This window comes from Vicugna pacos, chromosome 7, assembly GCF_048564905.1.
Source record: "Vicugna pacos chromosome 7, VicPac4, whole genome shotgun sequence".
NCBI lineage: Eukaryota > Metazoa > Chordata > Mammalia > Artiodactyla > Camelidae > Vicugna > Vicugna pacos.
Window position 1 is genome coordinate 45,260,855 of NC_132993.1, and position 16,462 is coordinate 45,277,316.

The 16,462-nt window shown below is 34.9% G+C and overlaps 1 protein-coding gene and 1 non-coding gene across 7 annotated transcripts in view; both read right to left on the bottom strand.

Moving 5' to 3' along the window:
• The window catches only part of PALS2 (protein associated with LIN7 2, MAGUK p55 family member), a 102,951-nt gene that overhangs the window by 26,739 nt on the left and 59,750 nt on the right, over positions 1–16,462 (bottom strand). For all 6 annotated transcript variants that reach the window (XM_072964819.1, XM_072964820.1, XM_015237270.3 and 3 more), the window contains exons 3-5: positions 14,052–14,204; positions 10,251–10,403; positions 9,225–9,452 (exon numbers count right to left, since the gene is read on the bottom strand). In XM_072964819.1, coding sequence (XP_072820920.1) covers positions 9,225–9,452; positions 10,251–10,403; positions 14,052–14,204 — 534 coding nt within the window. The remainder of the gene's footprint in view (positions 1–9,224; positions 9,453–10,250; positions 10,404–14,051; positions 14,205–16,462) is intronic.
• Positions 7,165–7,327, bottom strand: LOC116278837 (U1 spliceosomal RNA). Its single transcript, XR_004188193.1, has one exon. It is a non-coding gene; the product is annotated as a U1 spliceosomal RNA (small nuclear RNA).

The window sequence follows — 16,462 nt, forward strand, 5'->3', positions numbered from 1 at the left end:
AGTGAAACGGAGAAGGACCCTGTGGGGTCCTTCCTGGTACAAATCCTTTCTGTGTCCTCCATTTCTTGTTTAAAGGAACTAGGCTTCATTCAGCTTCCTTGACCTTCTCTGAGTTCCAAAGGGCAGATTCAAACTGCTGCTAATCAGGAAAGGGATGGAATGAATTAACAAAGGAGGAACAGTCAAAACAAAACAAAACGAAAAAACTGCAGCCTTGGGGCAGGGTCCTAGTTCCTCCTCAAGGAATATACGTAACAGTATTTTTGACTTCTTCTGCAGGAACTACGGGCCCGACGTGGTGAAGGATGGCAACTTCAGGCTAAGCACAAGATTCTTGGAACACTGCCCTGTTACCTCACCACCAATCAATCCAAAGAAAGTCATACATCCTACTGCCCTCACCCAACATTTTGCCTATAAAAACATTTCTCTCAAAACCATTGGGGAGTTTGGGCTTTTCCAAGTACGAGCCACCCAATCTCCTTGCTTGCCCAGCAATGAACCTGTCTCTGCTCCAGACTCCAATGTTTTAGTTTGTTTGGCCTGTGTGTTGGGCACACGAACTTTTTGTTCAGTAACAGGAGGACAATTTGTCAGTAGCTATCAAAATTACAAATGCAAAAACCTCTGACCTAGTAATCCACCTCTGGGAATGTATTCAACAGCAGTCTTACTCAGGCATATGCAAAATGACTTATGTGGAAGACTATTAACTACTAAGTATTTCCTAATCACTAAAGATTGGAAGCAACCTAATTGTTTAACAGTCCGGAGTGGGGATTAGACTGGTAGTGGATCAGAAGGGAGATTTCAGCCAAATGCATATTCTTACTTCTTAACTTCTGAATCATGCGAATGATTCACTTACTCAAAAATCAAATTTTTATGTTAATGAAAATAAAGATAAAATGACTCCCACTTCTGACTAATACGAAGTAACAAGAACCCACCCTCCAACCAGAAACAACTAAAATATCTGACAAAATATTTGAAATGTCTTTCAAGACATCAAAGACAGTGATTCCTAAGAAATGGAAACAAACAAGATGAACTATACAACTGGTCTTGTTAACTGCACAGAAAAAGTCTCCAGAATGCAACTCAGGAAGGGAGACTCAGTAGAGCCTGGTGATCCCCAAGTTGAGCAGATGAGCTGGGAGATCAAGGTGGCTACAGTGCACAGAAAAGAGTAATCAGTGAGGAAAGGGCTGCACAGAGAAAGGGCTTGAGAACTGCAGAGGACTCCCTCCAGCCTTCAGCTGAGTATTTGTCAGTGCATGTGTATGATCAGGTAAAGAACCAGCATTATGGGAAACAATACCAGGAGATCATGCAGTGTCAGGAACAGTTTCTATATTCACCAGTGTGAGTGGGAAAACCTGATAATTCATTAAGCATTCAGTATTTGGAAGGGTTTTGCCCTAGACTTAAATCCTATACTGGTTGTACCTAACAAAGCTTAAAAAGCAAAATCTGAAAGGATCCAATTGTTTCCATGTAACTTAACTATTCTAAAACAAAGCTTGAGAATATTTCTAAGAAAACAAAAATATCCAGCGCTTCACAAGGTCTGGCAGCCTTCATGTCTGGCAGCCAATCAAAAATGATCAGGCAGGCAAATCAGCAAGAAAATATCACCTAAAATATGGAGAAATATTAACCAATTAAGAGTGACCCAGAAATGACAAAGATCATTGAATTAGTAGGCAAGGACATTTAAATAATTATTTTTAACTTTATAAATTGTACTCATATGTTCAAGAAGCTAGAGGAAGGACTGGGCATGTTAGGTAGAAACATGGCAGATGTAAAAAAAGACTCAATTCAAATTTCTAGAGATGAAGACAAAAATATCTGAGATGAAAAGTAAACTGGACATGATTAACAGCAGATCAGACATAGTAAATCTGAAGACACAACAACAGAAACTGTCCAACATGAAATAATGGGGGAAAACAAGATTGAAATATGTGAAAAGACGTTATCAGTGAACTATGGGACAATTTCCAGTTGCTGAATATATGTGTAACTGATGTCACCAAAGGACAGGAGAAATAGAGGGGCAGAAAAAAATATATGAAGAAGTAACAGTCAAAAAAATTTCCAAATCTGATGAAAGAAATTTTTTTTTCAACAAATGGAGCTGGAAAAATTGGATACCTATATGCAAACAACAAAAACACACACAAACACACACACACACAAAACAAACCAAAAAAACCCCCAACCCTCCAAACCAGTCGTTGTATCCATATCCACACCTTATACAAAAACTCAGGGTAAATGGATCACAGATGTAGACTATAAAACTATAAAACTTTTAGAAGAAAATACAGGAGAAAATCTTTATGACCTTGTGTTGTACAGAGATTTATGTACATAGAACAAAGATTTCTGTTATATAGAAAAAAATTTTTAAACGACAAATTAGACTTCACAGAAATTAAGAACATCTGTTCTTTGTATTACACTGTTAATGGAATGAAGACAAGCCTCACTAGGAGAAATCTTTGTAAATCCTAATTCCAATCAAATACTTTATCAAGACATAACAAACTCTCAAAAACTAAGTAATAAGAAAGCAAACAACTCAATAAAAAATGAATGAAAAGATTTGAAGACATCACCAAAGTAGTCATAAGCATGGCAAATAAGCACTTGAAAAGATGCTCAATATTAGCAGTCATTAGGGAAATGCAAACTAAAATCATGATGAGATACCATTACACAACTATAAGAATGGCTAAAATTATAAAGACTGACCATACCAAATGTTGGTGAAGATGTGCAGTAATTGCAACTTTCATATAACGTTGGTGGGAAAATAAACTGGTACAACCACTTTTGAAAATAGTTTGGCCATTTCTTTAATAGTTCAATATATACCTACCATATGACCTAATACTTCAATTCTTAGGTATTTACCCAAGGGACTTAGATGTAAATATCCATAGCATCTTTATTTATTATAGCCCCAAACTGTAAACAACAAAACTGTTCATCAGCCAGTTAATTGATAATCAAACTGTGGTATACCCATGCAATGGAATACTGTTTGTCAATAAAAAGGAATCAACTACTGATACACACAAAAACACGGATGAATCCCCAAATAATTATGCTGAGTGAAAGAGTCAAATTAAAAAAAAAAGCAAAATCAAAGGATTCATGTTGTATGAATCTATTTATATAAAAACATAGAAAATGTAAACTAATTTATAGTGACAGGAGAGCAGTACTTGCCTGGCATGAAGGCTGGGTGGGTAGGGCGCAGGAGGGAAGAAAGAAAATGGACACAAGGAAACTTCTAGGGGTGAGAGACACATTCACTGACTCAATGGTGTTGAGGGCTTCATGGGTACATAGATATGTCTACACTTATCAATTGTACAATTTAAGTACATGCTATTTATGTAAACTTTGCCTCAAAGATAGTTTTAAAAAGTAAAGATAAACATAGTTAAAGAACTGACAAAATAAATATTGCACAGGAACATGCTGTGCCTATGCAAATGATCATAATTAGGAAAAGAGAAATCAAATGGATGAAAGGCTGGAGAAATATCTCCACCATGACCTTTATGGTTAATCAGAAGAAGGCTGATAATGTGGGAATCTGTCAGCTGAACATGGTGCAAGTGTTGCATACACACTCTCAGTCTCAAACCATAGTTTCAGGTCCATCTGAGTTTGCAAATCAGAGTAAGTGACAACGTAGTCAATGCAGTGATCAGAGCTGCTAAGAAGTTCTCTATGACAATAGCAGAGATAATAAAGGGACAATGCTATTTTACTAAAGATTTTTAAAGTGTATGAACTCAGCCTACTCAGTTTAATGCAGACACACTAACAACGTATTTTGAGATCAGCAAGGAGACTAGATTATAAATTTGGATAAAAAAGATTTGAGGGGCTATTCATATTCCTATATGGTAAATAACCATATGTGGGCCACAAATTTAAGCTTCTGTTAGTCAAAAAATTTATTAAAAAAATATATTAACCTAGGCTGCTCTGAATCATATTACTACTAATTCTTAATTTATGTTTTACTTCAATCACTGGTTCATGCAAAACCTGCTTTTAATTTTCTTTAATTTGGTTAGTTACCCAAAACAGAGGCTACACATGGTTCCTCTGCCCACATTCCATTCCATCCCATCACCCTGGCTTCCCCAACAACAAAGGTAATCCTCACCCTGAATCTTGTGTTCACAAACTCCTCCCTTTCCTTTTTGTATAGTTTTTATCGTACTTATATATAGTCTTTAAAAGTACATATTTAGTTATTAAAACTTAAAAAAGATAGTATCATGCTATATGGATGTAATCTTTCGGGATTTACATGTTTCCAGCTGTACATATGTAAGAATTGCTCCCAGAAATTCCAAGTCTTGGTGTATGTAAACATTCAACTCTGGTAACGCTAAACCTTTTTCCTCGCTATGTGTTATACCAATTAACACTGCCACCAGCAACGCAGAACACTCTGGATTCACAACTATAGTTTCTGTCAACTGCATGTTATAAAATGGTATCTCACGCTGATTTTTTAATATCTCTTCACGTGTTTAGCAACCATGTATCCTCTTTTACTGGATTTGTGTATGTAGAGTAAAACAGGAACACAGTTTCCTATATTACCTCTGAATAACCAATTTTATTCCCTGAATAGTATTTTTCTCACTGAAAGACAAATCTCTGTCAGATAGAAAAGTAATGTATGTGTGCAGATGTCTTTCTGAACTCTGTCTTCCACTGATCATTTTGTCTAATCATATACCAATGCTGCATATCTTAATTCCTACACATTAAGTCCCTATTCCTGCTTTTCTGCCTCAAAAGTGTCTTGACTCTTCATCTTATCAAATACTATGACAAATCTTATTGGAGTTTTCATTGGAATTTAATTAAATCTGTAAGTCAATCTGAAGAAAACTGGTATTTTTATAACACCGTCTTCCTGTTGATGAATATGATACATCTCTATTTATTTAGATTTTCATAATTTTTGTGCATGGAGGTCTTGAATATTTTTGTTAGGTTTATTCCCAGACATAAATGTGACATTCTCTGTCTCTATTATAAATGCTGTCTTAGTTATATTTCTAGATGTTTGCTGGTGGCATACAGAAATGAAACTGACTTTTGTATATTAATCTTATTTTCAAGTACCTTACTAAATTATTTCTAATAATTTATAGTTTGGGGAGAGCTTCAATTAAAAAATCTTATTATTTGAAAATAATGTTTTATTTTCTCCTTTCCAAATGTTATCTTCCATAATTATTTTTGTCTTCCTGTGCTTATGGAACATTCCATAAAATACTGAATAGAAGTGGAGCCAATGAACATCCTTCTCTAGTTCTTAATTTCTTTAATTAGGCAATGACTATTAATCCTTATTTCAAACTTGATGTTCTGGCTTCTTTGGCTTAATGAACTGTAAACAAAAAATTGTGTAGAAATAAGTAATTTAAAAAGCAGCAGTGTCCAAGGGCCTCAAAATTTAAAATACTACAGGTTTCTAAATTTCACTACATCAACAAAATTTTTTAAAGGAGTCAAAATTCTTGAAGTTTTATTATTTTTTAAAAAAGAAGTGGAGTCAATTTTGTTTGCCTCACTGTTGGAAGTCTCATCAAAATTCTGAACAAGATCACCCTCCACCCCAATAAAAATAGTGGTGCTTTTTCATCCAGCTTCTGCCAATGTCTTGAAAGCCTGTTGACATCAAGCTGGCCTAAGATTTGAGTGGCCTTTCTGTCACAGGCTTTGTCTTAGCACAGATGGTAATGGTGAAAGTGCTTGCTGCCAGAGATGTCTGAACGTTAGCACTGCTGAAGTGGATCATCACTCCCTAGTTTGCAAACATACTTACCTCTTTAACATCAGAGATATTGTTTATTCCTAGTTTCTTTAAGGAGAACTGACGATTTTTTATCATCTGTTATAACATATTTGTTATATCCTCTGTTACTCTATAAATCATCTGAAGGTGGCTTCTTTTTAACCAAAGCACAATTATGCCTGAAGTTTGCCAAGTTTCTCCTGGTTTCTGGTGGGGTTTTTTTCATCTTGTTGGAGAGGAAATGGGGCTTCATAGGGGACTGGACCTGGCACTCAAATAGTCTCAGGCAGACCAGCTGAGAGTCCAGTTCCTGATTTTAAAGAGTGCTTCTAACAGTCAACTACTGAGAATAACGTTTGTTCTAGTTTTGTTTTTTTTTAAATAAATTGAAGTTCTTTCCTGTTCCTGATTTACTAATCTTTCAAAAAAAAATCATGAATAGGTATTACATTTTATCAAATTTTTCTGATATTTTTCTCCTTTAATCTGTTAATCTGCTAATATGTTTGGTTACATACATGGATTTTCTAATACAAAATCTCATAGCATACTTGGGATAAATCCAACTTGGACATGCTGTATTATCTTTTTATGTACCATTAAGTTTCATTTGCTAATATTTTGTTGAGAATTCTTACACGTATACCCTTGAGTGAAACAAAACTATAATTTCTTTTCATAATATTTTTGATATTTGCATTGTAATGGCCTCAAAGAACGAGTAAGAGAATTCCAATCATTTTTGCCTTAAATAAACAAAAAGAATTTTAAACAGCCTGCGGGGACCCAATATACACGTAAATTGAAGACCTTCAGAATCAGCTGCAATTTCTAACCCAATTTGGTCTTTAAATTTAAAAATTTAGATTCTTAGGTCTCAAGAAAGATTTTGGATTTTTAGTAAGCACCTCAAATGATGCTGATAGAGGTGCTACTGATCATGCTTTGAAAAACATCACCCTGGAATGGAGAGCTCCTGGCTTCCATCTGCTCTCGAGGCAGTAAGAGAAAGAGTTGCGACAGGCCCACCAGGACAACATGGTGGAGCTTCCAGGGAGTGAGAGTGGCAGAGCTGAAGAGGCTAAAAGCCCTTGCTTCCCATTAGAGGACCACAGTGTGCCCAGCACAGCCCTACTGTTCCAGCATAATTAGCAATCGTTGCCCCTTTCACTTTGACCAATACTACTGAAAACACGGATAGAAAAAAACTTAAACATTTTTAAAACAGGCGAAAACAAGCTATGAATTATATATGCAGGCCTCAAACAAAAATGTTATAAATGAGACAAAGCTGTTTTTGAAACCTCGAAAACCAGGGGAGAGCGCGAACGCAGTCCCCCACTACCACCAATTATGCAGTCGAGTTTCCCACATTTGGGGAAATCGCAGGGGTCAGCACATCCGGAGTGCAATGGATAAGCCTCGCCCTGGGAAAACCACCTTTGTGATCATGGTATCTCCCTACCAGGTAAGTATCTGCCCCTTTCACTTTGAGAATGTCCCAGTGTGGATATGTTTTAGCTCTCTTGTTGGAAGCCTTCATGTTAGTCTCTTCTTTTTCATGGATGAGCCTGAGACCGCCTCAGGCTTGGATGACCCCTCCTTCCCCATTTCAATGCCCTCACCCAGTTCTAAAGGCTAAATAAAAAGCACAGTTTGAGAAGGCACAGGACATGGAAAAATGTATGCCCACGAAAGGGCTAAATATCCTTGCGTTTCACATCATTCAGACGGTTTGTCAGGTGCAGAATCTACAAAGGAATTTGGCAAAGTACTAGCTGTTGGTATTACAAAAAATTATTTCTCCTGTAAAAGTTCATTATAGCCATAGTGAGTCGGTAGTAACTATGGAGTTTGAACCACGGGGTGGGGTTGGGGGGCGCAGGAAAAAAACAAAACTAAAAACGCTGTCACAACTAACATGTAATTAGAAAAAAAAGTTCTACTTTTCCAATCTACTTAGGTGCCAACTGAAGAACAAAGGTAGTTTGAGAGGTACTAGCAATTTAAAATGTCTAATTTCTAATATCATTTCTTCTCCTTGAAGACAAGATCTCTACCCTTCATTTCAACCAAAGTTCATTAAAAGCCTATGTATTTTCAGGAATCCAATTTACATACTAAAATTCATGACTGACTATTCTTATCCTCTAAAAAACAATATAGAGCAGGTATTCAACACATGTTATTTCAAAGAACTGTATAGAAATATAAAAACTAGTCTTTTAAATTCTCATATTAACAGTATTAAAGTAAGAGATACTGGCAGTATCTTATATAAGAAACTTGTAATTTCACTCACATGTGAAACAATACATTTCTGGAATAAACCTGAATAATTAAAGGCATCTAAAACACTGATAAGTATTTCTTCTTTCTACATTATCTAGATCGGAAAACCCTCTTCTTAGTTTCAACACACCGCTGCCACACTTGCCCACTGTTCCTTTGCAATTACTTTATTTCCTTTTCTTTCTTTACAACTACGACACAACTTCATCAGCACCATCACAACAACTGCAGCAGCTACCCGCTGAGCACTCAGGATGCTCCAGGTACTGCTATGAGAGCTGTACACGAATTAACTTACTGGATCCTTACCAACAACCTTTTGAGAAAAGAAATACCCCTAACTGTGTAGATGAGAAAAAGCAGAACAGGAAGGATAAGCTAGTAGGTGGCGGCAAGAGTCTCTGAACCAAGCCTCCTCATAGCCTTTCATTAGAGTTGTCTTTCCCAAATTACCTCACACCTTCCAAAATCTGCTTCCTGTTTACATGATCTAACCTCTCTTCTTTTTGAAATTCACTCAACATAATGAAGTTAGATGATCACTGTCATTAAAATATGCCCGTGTTCAATAATCCATTTTACCTAAAAATGAGTTACAAAACGCAGATCAAATGTGTGCAGACCAGGTGTTCAAGATTCTTTTCAGTCTGGACCCATCCTCTCTTTTTGGCCTCATTCTCTATTTAGCCTATCATAGGAACACCAAGTGAGGGGTGATCAGTACGACATGCTTATTTTCTCACAGGGCATGGAACATAACAGGCACCAAAGATGTTTCTTAGATTAACAACTAAAGGCCTTTATGGTTTTTTTCATACCTAGCTGTACGTTACTGAAATGCCAGGGTTCATGGCGTTCACAAAGAGATTTCTTTACTAATTCCTTTTGAGCAGTAAGATTGTATTAATTGTTTAAAAATCAAAAAATTCACCTATGACAAAATAAGGTACTTCAGAACAATTAGATCAGGTAGTTTTTTTCTTTTTTCTTTAGCAAAAAAGTAGAAACCAGTAGTTATACCCAACAGTGTGATTAAAGAAGTAAAAGTATTCTTAATATTAGCAAGAATTTTATTACTAACCTGTTGAGGAATAATGGTATCCCTATAGCTCGGTAAAATTTTTAGGGTGACACTTCCACTAATATTTTTCAGTAATTCTTGTAATTCCTTTGGATTGTTTCCAACCTCATGGCCATTGACTTCTTTAATGATATCTCCCACATGAAGCAGACCTTGCCGATCTATCATCCCTCCATGAAGGATTCGGGCGATTACCAAATCATTATTTTCAACCCTAAACGTTACACCCTAAAGGAAATGAGGAACAGAATGACAGATTTTAGGTTATTAGGAAGAAATCTTAAAATTCTCATGAATATTTATATATAAGAAAATAATTCTAAAAGTAGGAGAATGAATTATTCCTACTTTTCCCATGTTCTCTCCTGACTCAATACTCCAATCACATTAAACCATGTGCAACTGTGATAACACATGCTATCCTTTAAAAAAGGACCTCTATGGCAAGGTTAACCTTGAAAACGAAACATATCTTAGGCTGCATCCCACAGGATAAAAGGAAGCTCAAAGGAGCAAGAAAAAGTACTTCTGCATTCTGATGGTGGTGTTCTTGGCTTTTCTTTTTTTCCATGTCACTGTTTTTACATTCAGAGCCCAGAAATATTAATGTCTGCAGGAAATTGTAAACGTCCTTACTTACAGAGTCCTACCATGTCTTTAATTTTTAATAACAAGTTTCTTCTGTGTTTTGATACTATAATTGGCAAGAAACTTCAGTTTATTTCTTCAAAGAGCATAGGAAAAAAAGAAAGCAGTTATCTCCTAAAATTTTTGCTACTTATTGGCAAACTTCTTGCCTCTATTTCAATTTAACTTAAAATTTTGGTTTAATTTTGTATGCTAAGTCAAATGAGAGAGCATCACCTGTGTATTTTACACAAAGGCCAAAGAAGACTGATAAAACAAACATGAATAAGGTTTCATAATGATACAAATTACGAAAGAGAAAAAAATGAGACAGAGTAGTGTCTTGGCCACAAGTACATCAGATTTCAGATTTAAGAAGGCACTGACTTATCAACTCACCAATGGTTCCCCAGCTCTTTTATGAATACCAAGAATACGAATGGCATCTACTGGTAATAACTGATTATTGATTGAAGAATTATTCATTTCCGGGCTTGATGGAGGAGAATCATAACACTTTGATGCCACAATATCATGGGCCTCCAAAAGTGACTAGAAGGATTCAAACAGCCTGTGGTTACTAATTACAGATGGAACAAACTATTAAAAATAACTTAGTTCATTATCCCAGGCAGAGTAGTAAAAATTTCCAAGACACACATTATTAAATTCCCAAATATGAGTTACATCAAATGTATGCAGAATATTTTTAAGAAATATAAACATATACAGTTTTACTTGTTATCAAACAATATCGTATTCCTTGTTTTAAAAGATTTGAAGAGACTGATAGTTCTGTGACTTTTTAAAAGTCTCATGTTCAGTGGAAACTGAACCTAGATTTCCAAGTATGATGCAGTGGAAGACTGAACTTCATTGCCACCACTGTCATCACCATCATCATCATTCAATACTTACCAATTCCTATTTATTAGTTATCAGACGAATTCAAATACCAAGACTAATTTTTATTCTAAACCTGTTGTTAGCAATAACATATTTTCCACGTGTACAAAATGTCTGTTAAAAAGATGTCCAATGAATAAACATCAGCATCTTTTGTCAGTGATGGGAAATTCCGTATTACCAATAAGGGAATAAAATTTACATTTTTGGGGGAGAAAGAGCTAGTAATGGTCCTGAATATACTTTTACCTCCTACATTTACTGTATATGTGCTATCATCATGGATGACTTTGATCTAGCTTTCTAGGAATTACTTAGAATTTGAGGGTGTGTGTGTGTGTGTGTGTGTGTGTGTATACATAATTTGTGCTGTAATTGTGTAATGCAAACAGACATAAAGCTAAGTTTTTGAGTGTGGGAATGCAAGTTCAAAATCAATAGATCAAAACAGAAAGAAGGGAGCAAATGTTAACAGGTTCAGAATAGAAGCCATCAGCTTAATTGGTAATTTCTGGTCATTTCATAAAAATAGAACTTTTTTTTCTTAGACAAGAAAGTTTCAAAAAGAAAAAAATTCACAAATCCATATATAATGATTATTCCTATAGATGCTGGAAGTTACTCAAATCACTAAGCTGGGCTGCTTAGTTTTTACCCTATACACTCTTCTTTAGGCAATATTACCCACCCCTGCGACTTGAACCACTACTTATACATTGAGAGCTCCAGTTTTATATCTTTGGTCCAGAACTCTCATGAACTTCAGCTTCATATACTAAAAATCTACAACAGTGGCCAAAGTCATGATAATCTGAAAAACTGAAAAAAGCTAAGGATTGTAGCGGACCAAGCACACTGAGTTAATGAAAAATCTCTAAGTCCACAATGCTATTTAAAAAATTGGACTGGAAAAACTCATTTGTTACCATTGAGACTGCTATTTTAAACAATTCTTTACTTTGAAAATTGGTAAAAGGAAGGATCCAGCATTTCCCTGACTTTTCAGTAGGAAAGCAATATAGGTTAACTAAACAACCCAGCCAATGAGGAAAAGCTCTACTTTAAATAAGAACACCAGCTAATAAATACAGAATGAGAGAATTTGAAAAATGTCATCTTGTAACCTCTAATGAAAATACTGATTCAGGCAAGGATTATTAATTTGTGTTGATCAGCTGGTAAATGGTTGAAAGGAAACAGCATTTGTATAATGCCAGAATAATAACAAACTAGATTATTTCCTAGTGGAAAGGTTTTCAATGGTAGGATTAGGCTGTCATTGTCCTTCCTTAATTAAGGGACCAATCTCAGCATCAATAGTTGTGGGCCAACCAGGTGTTATACATCTTCTGATGTAGACTAGTTCATGTTGTATCACATTCTAGTTCCAAATAATTAACTTGAATCATCAACCTTTTAGGTAAAACTTCTGTTTATAAGAAATAGAAGCGATAACAAAACAACACAGCAGGGAAGCAACCAAATAAATACAGGGAATGGATTCTGTAGGACAATGGCCTGCTCTCTTCAACAGGTCAACATCATCATCAAGGGAGAAAGGGATGGTCCAATCAGAAGCCACATGGACCTAGGTTGAAAACTCTTATCTACAAACCAGCTGTAAAGAATACTTTGGTGTCAAATGAAGATATATGAATACAGAATGTATACTATATGAGACAGAGGTCCACTGAAATGGAAAGGTGGAAATCAACGACTGAAAAAAAAAAAGCAAATTACAAAATAGCTCATGCAAAATGATCTCAATCAGCAAAGAAAAAAAATCTGTATATTTATGCCTAGGAAAAATATGGAAGAATACATGCTATGCTAGTACAGTAGTGATTTAGGTAGTAAAAATGCAATGTCTTAATACCTTATTTTTACTTCCTATTTTCTAATTATATATATTAACCTTTATATAAATTAATGCATTAAATGTTATATACTTATAGAAAAAAATATAGCATGCTACAAAAGCTCTATCTGATGCACAAACTTAAAATGGCCAGTTATCTTAACATTAACATGTCCAAAACAGTTCTCCTAGAGTGTTCCTTATCTCAGTAGGTGTCATCAATTGTTTGTCAGAAATCCTGACCTAATCAACTCTCCACATTTCTCTTCTGCAGCTATCACATGTAACCACCAAGTCCTGTTGATTTTACTGCTTAAAACTTGAAAATCCTCACATTTCCCACTATGTATATACTGCCATCACAATTTCTTGCCTTGGTACTCAATCATCTAGCTCCACAATCTGACCTCTCCCTGTTTAATAACCTGTCTCCATACCCTACCCAAGGTTTTTCCAATGTCCTTGGGATAAAGTCCAAATTATCTTAGTGTGCCTTATGAGGGTTCAGTTAACTGGCCTCTGCACAAAGGTGTCTCTGACACATGTCCATATTTTTGTACCTAAGATTCATGTTTATGTAGGAACCACCTTACTATAAATCTACATATTCTGCAGGTTAACACTGCTAGAGAGTCACAGAAAGTTTTTTTGATTTTTAATGCTAAGATTGCAGTTGCAAGCTGGTGACGCTTTATTCTTCTATCCCAGGACCATTTATTGAACAGTCCATTCTCTCTCCGCTAAAATATTTCAGTCATAAATCAAGCTGCCATTTGTGTATGGATGTATTTCTGAGGTTTCTATTCTCTTTAAGTAATCTATTTTTCTCATACTGCCCCAATACCACACTTAGTTATAGGTTTAGAAGAAATCTCCTCCACTTCTCTTTCTCTTCTGAAACTAATTATTTTTCAATAAAATGATTAACTTTTCACCTATATAGACAAATGCTTAAATTGCACTTATTTTTGTACCTATGGGAAGTATGTTTTGTCATAGTTTCTATCCTCATGTAGCTCTCTTTTGTTCCAAGGTCACCAACTGCACCCCAGTCTTAGAAGCAATACTGAAAATGTATACAATTGGTCAAAAGGAGGGCTGGGAAACAGTGGTAGTGAGGAAGAAAACTTCACAGAGAGAAAAACATCTCTAGTATGTGGTCTGATGAAGTAGGTTTGTTTGGATTGGTTTTTTTAAATTACGCAAAGAAGAATCTGTTCTGATATATTCCTATGGCAGACACTACATCTGTGTAGTACGTGTGTCTGTTTATGCAGTCCCACCATATTAAGATATTAACATATCTAAGCTGGAATTTATAAAGTATGGCCCTAAATAATCTTCAAAAAATATCACCTTAAACTGGAACTTAACTACTAAGGGAGAATATTTTGGGAATATAGAGGGGACTTGAAAGAATGATAGGAAAAGTTTACCTGGAAGTGAGGCTCTTTGAGTATAGCAACCAGTTCTGCCACATTTTCATCCACATTTATTAGAGGAGTGATATCTTCAAGAATTTCATTGACTAATTCCAAGTTATTGTCACTGACAGCTTCTAGTTTTGAATCTTCTAGTCTCTCATGAGCCTGAAAAGGTAACAATATATAAAAGTAATAACACACACTGTTTTGCTCCTGACTGTGGTTTTCTTCTTGATTTGTTTCCTTTCTATAAAGTTTTAGAAGATACTACTTGAAGGTTTGATTCAGTGAAACCAAATCTAGTATTTCAATCAGAGGTAACAGATTTCACAGTAAATGTTATCATACAATATAATAAATCTTGGCCTTTATTCCTACCCTAAAAGTAATGGAAAACTCATGTTTACGACTAAGCCATGAAAAAACTGAATAGGCCAATGATACTCTAAAATATGTAACATGTTTCTAACCTAATAGACTTTCCTAATGACTTTCTAGTCTAGGCTCAAACTCTAAATGATACTCTTTATGCTTTATTAAAATAAATGATGAAGCACAATAAAAATAAAAATAGGAACATAATCATTATATGGATTACCATTAAAAAATAATGAAAATCATTTTGAGAACCCCATAATCCTAAAGCTACCATTTCCCAATTTTGAAAATCAGCAAAAAAGGTCAATTCAGGAAAGGCAGCTCTTGAACTGAATCTTGAAGGACCATAAGATTTCACTAGGGGAATGATCCACTCCTGTCTCAAAAAAAAAAAAAAAAAAAAGCTTAAAACATAATCTGGCAATCTTTTCCACAGAAAATGAACCATGAATCACACTGCCACAGGAAATAAGTAGTCCTAATTATCCTTTAATAGTGGGAGTAAAGCGGAGTTTTAAATTCAAACTTAGAATGAACACTAAGCAGTCTCCATCTTTTAAGTGTTTTTCTTATAAACGCTTGCTGTCTGATTTTGAAGACAGGCAAAGCATAATTATAAAGATTTAATTTATATACGAAACCATGTAAGATGACAAATAACACACTTAGTATTTTAAGATTCAGTTCTGTAAGTGAAGAAAAAATCCAAATCTCAAGTGGCAACAGTATCAATTAAACTTTATCTGATATCTATAATATTTTAAATGTTATTTCTATCACATAGGATGGATCCTTCAGAATTCAAATACACCTTCTAATTTTAAAAATGCATTTTTTTCAATTAAGTATATTTTCCAGGTAATTCAAAAGAATGAAGTAAGTTTTTAAGTGGAAGAGGGGGGCTATATATTAGCAACATTTTAAAGAAACACTTCGGAAGAAGTTTTAAGTCATGAAATAAACTGATAAAGAAGAAATTATAATTGTTATGAAACAAAAATGTCAAAAGACCAAATGTAATTTAAACAGAGGAACAAGTTTCTATTAGATTTAGACAAGAAAAAAATTAGGAAGACTAGAGAATGCCACAAAGAATGAGAACAGGTAAATTTGTAATTTTCTTAAAGTATTACACAAGCCTGACAAAGATAGTATGATGAGGACACTCAACATGATATCATGGAATGATTATCACTATTGGAAAAAAAAAACGAAAATATGTACACAATTATTTAACTCTTACAAAACAAGCTAGAATTGCTAATTGTTTTCATACAAATATTTGTTGTTAACAAATATCTAATTTAGCATCATTAACCTTGCAAAACTCTTAATACTCTTACGGTAGTATTATAAAGCTTAAAAAAAATGAAGAAAAGATCTTTAACATTCATTGGGGTCTTCTGTTTTATGCCAGGAACTATACTCTCAGTGCAGGATGAGAGAGAGTCTGCGGTGTATGTATTGAGCAAAGGTAGTAGGTATGTTATTATTATCCTCACCTTACAGACATAGACACTGATGATGCAAAATGAGATAAAGTGATTTATTTGAGTTCATACTACTGGTAAGTGGCAAAGTCAGGTAGTCCAACATTAAGGCTTGAGCTCTGACCTAATAAAGCTTGCATTCAGCTTTATCAGTATACAACAGGTACTCTAACATCATCTTGCAGTTAGTTATTTTATCTAAAATATTATGCATTGTTCTCACTCATTTCAATGTGTAAGATATACTCTTATTCACTGCTAGCTGAGTTGTTGCTTCTTAGCATGGCTCTTCCAGTCTAGATGTGTTGTTATACTCCTATGGCTCAGAATACCACCCACCCTTCCAACCTTTAACCATCTGCTCAGAGTATGAGCTATAAAGATCACCTGTTTCTCCAGGAAAACAGATAATGACTGGCTTATAAGTTCCAGATACTAGGCCAATATATCTTCTACAACATCCTATGTTACATGATATATGGTGACAATACTTTAGATACTGATAGACGTTGATTCAATTCATGTCTCTGGGACAAGTAAAGGAAGAGAAATGGT